Raw genomic sequence first — 3041 nt, 5'->3', positions numbered from 1 at the left:
CTTGCCTCGCAGCAGTTGGGTGCGTTACACCACTACTCTGTACCAATCGCGGAATCTCAACGCTAACGCGAAGAAACAACACCTGGGCCGTCGCGCAGGCCGAATGGCGCAAGCCAATCCCACCGAGGGACCCATTGAAAAGGAGTTGGAGGTGGCCCTCCGCAACATGAAGAAGGATTCGCACAGGTAACAACCAAGTCCCTCACCAGTGATCAAGACCAACAACCGCGGTAGCCCACGAACATCCAATTTTGTGTCTGATGTTGACTCGATTCAGATACGGCGGGGCGCTGGTGCTGAAGGAGCTCGCCCGTAACGCGCCGACGCTGTTCTACCTGCATGTGTCCGAATTCTTCGACTGCGTGGGGGAGGGACTCAAGGACCCGAACATCGCGGTCCGGGAGTGCACGCTGGAGGCCCTGCGCTGCGCTCTATCCCTCGTCTCCCACCGGGAACACAACCACCGCCATCAGTGGTACCACGCTATCTACCAGGACGCCTTCGAGGGTCTCATGGTATGTTTCTCTCTCTTTTCCTACAAGTTTTCTCACGTCCTGCGCGCCGTTTAGTCCACTCACACCCATCTCTTGGCGTGGCCCCCATTCTAGGCCAAGTCGGTCACGCCAGCTGTCGTCCACGGCTCCCTGCTTACAATGGGTACAGGCGCGATTCTAGGTTCCTGTTCCGTGTAACGCGTGGTGGTTGCTGACTTGATTGTTTGTGAGTTTTTAGCTGAGCTTCTGGTGGCAACGGACTGGATGGAGCCGCGATATCGAGTGCTCTGCGAGAAAGTGCTGCAATTCAAGGTACATTCATCGAGCCAGGATTGTAGTGGTAATGCCGAACCAACTAATACATATGAGCGGTGTGAACATCATTTACAACCCGCAGGATAACAAGGACAAGATGGTGGTCAACACCGTGATTACGCTCCTGCCGATCCTGGCCAACTTCTCGCCGCAGCAGTTCAACGAACTCCTTCTCAAGGACGCGGTCGCGTGGCTCCTCACCATTCTCGAAAAGAAAGGCGACATCAGCAAACCGGAAGCGTTCCTCGCTCTCGGCCAAATTGCCAAGGTCTCTCCTCCATCACTTGTGGTTGAACGGCGTGCCGTGCCATGCGCGCTGACGTTAGTCCCACTACCAGGCATCAGGCAAGCAACCGATGAAGCCCTACGTGGCGGCGGCCATGGAACGCGTCGGCGAGTCATTGGACCCCAAGAAGCAGAGTTCCAGCCAGGCTCTGCAGTGTCTGGGCCTGCTGGCAGAGGCCATGGGCTCTGACATCCTGGTCACTGTTTCCACCGTCGAGCTCCTCAGTGCGAGAGAGACCACCCATTCGTCTCCTGATTACATCAGTTCGCTTCCGTGTACGTTGCTTACAACTTCATGTTTCTGCGTATTGTAGGTAAGATGTTTTCGTCTGGGCTCACGAGCAGCCTAATCGACTGCCTGCGTCAGTTATCCGGCAAAGTCAACGCATTGCTACCGCGCATCCAGGAGGTTCGGAGACCAAGACGGCTGAAGTCTTCTTTGTATTCAGGTTGAGTTGGAACGTTAGGACTCAACGCAACACGTTCGCGCTCAGGCACTGATGGACGAGATATCGTGGATCCTGGCGGGCAAAGCGTTCGCAAACTTTCAGCAAAACGACGCGGTGAGCCTCAAGAAGAGCGTAGCGCTGGCGGGCGCCATGCGGCCGGTGCTTCCCATGAGATACACCTACCCCGACAAGGTACCTTGTCCTTTTATTTCGAATTAAAAGCGCTTTCTGCAACTGTTTCAAACGCGCTGGTGGAACGCAGAGATGGTGATTCATTCAGTGCATTTCTCTTCACTAGGACAAACCAACGCAACTGGCGCTGGAGACATTGGCCACATTCAACTTGCAAGTCAACGTGTACAATGTGGCCGAGTTCATCCGCGAGATCGTCGTCAGCTTTCTCGACGATGACGAACCGTACGCCACCAGCCATGTCCCACTTCCATGCGCGCGGGCCAACATACTCATCCACGATGGTGCGTGTCGATCTACATCCAATCGAACAGGGACATACGGCAGGCAGCAGCGCGCACGTGTACGTCCATCATGGGAAGAGCCGAACAGACCGACAGGAAGATGGCCCCGATGGTCAACGAGGTCGTAGAGAAGCTCCTGATCGTAGGCATATCCGACGCAGGTAACTCTCTCTCGAACACTCATATGAGTGTTGTCACGCTTCTGCTTGCTCACCCAACTGGTTGCCTTCGCCGTGTTCCAGAGCCCAAGATCCGAGAAACCGTGTTCTCCTTTCTCAAGCACGGGTTCGATCAGTACTTGGTCGAGCCGGAGAACCTGCGCTTGCTCTTCATCGCCCTCAATGACCAGGTCTTCAAGGTGGGCCACCAGCTGCTCTCACTTTCGCTGATCTGAGCCTCTGGCATCTTCGCAATTCGTTTCTCATTCTTCTCGTCTCCCGCAGATCCGAGAGCTGGCCATCACGATCATCGGTCGCCTCACTGTCACAGACCCAGGCAACGTCATGCCGTCCCTGCGCAAGACCCTCATCCAGCTCGTCACCGGCCTCGGTTCCGAACCCCTCTTCTCTTTTAATCATCTTTATATTCATACATTCGTTGTTGCATTTTTTTGGCACTCACTCAACTTCATTTGCAATGCAGAGCTGAGCAACAACAGGACTAAGGAGGAGAGCGCGCGGCTCCTGGGCAGCCTCATCCGATCGTCGCACCACCTCATCAAGCCTTACGTCGGTCCCATACTGGACACCCTGCTCCTGGAGTTGTTGCACAGCAGCACGCGCAACCCCGCTGTACGCGCTCTCACTCTCACTCTCCTCTCATCTTAACGTCGCTCACGACAACACCCCATGTGTTCGATCGAACAAATAACACACGAAACGCGCACCTGACAGGTTGGGTCTCACGTGTTCGCGACGATCGGTGAGCTGGCCCGCGTGGGTCGCGAAACCGTGGTGCCGCACCTGCACTACCTCATTCCGCTCATTCTCGACACCCTGAAGCAAGGCCCCATCGCGCGGCGG

At 55.7% G+C, this 3041-nt stretch overlaps 1 protein-coding gene across 1 annotated transcript; it reads left to right on the top strand.

Annotated features, from left to right (window-relative positions):
* Positions 1 to 103: 103 nt before the first annotated feature.
* ACA1_344580 (FRAP subfamily protein kinase) lies at positions 104 to 2986 on the top strand (the record flags this gene model as incomplete). Its single annotated transcript, XM_004333963.1, has 14 exons — positions 104 to 186; positions 278 to 515; positions 609 to 675; positions 733 to 806; positions 892 to 1077; positions 1148 to 1319; positions 1409 to 1503; positions 1589 to 1735; positions 1842 to 1960; positions 2050 to 2180; positions 2262 to 2320; positions 2463 to 2568; positions 2662 to 2810; positions 2913 to 2986. Coding segments are annotated over 14 exons (1700 nt in total), but the record flags the coding sequence as incomplete, so codon positions are not given.
* Positions 2987 to 3041: the final 55 nt, after the last annotated feature.

The sequence above is a fragment of the Acanthamoeba castellanii genome (assembly GCF_000313135.1).
Source record: "Acanthamoeba castellanii str. Neff unplaced genomic scaffold scf7180000084650, whole genome shotgun sequence".
NCBI classification, from domain to species: Eukaryota; Discosea; order Longamoebia; family Acanthamoebidae; genus Acanthamoeba; species Acanthamoeba castellanii.
Note: the sequence above shows the minus strand (reverse complement) of the source record. Positions and strands in the feature narration are given on the sequence as shown.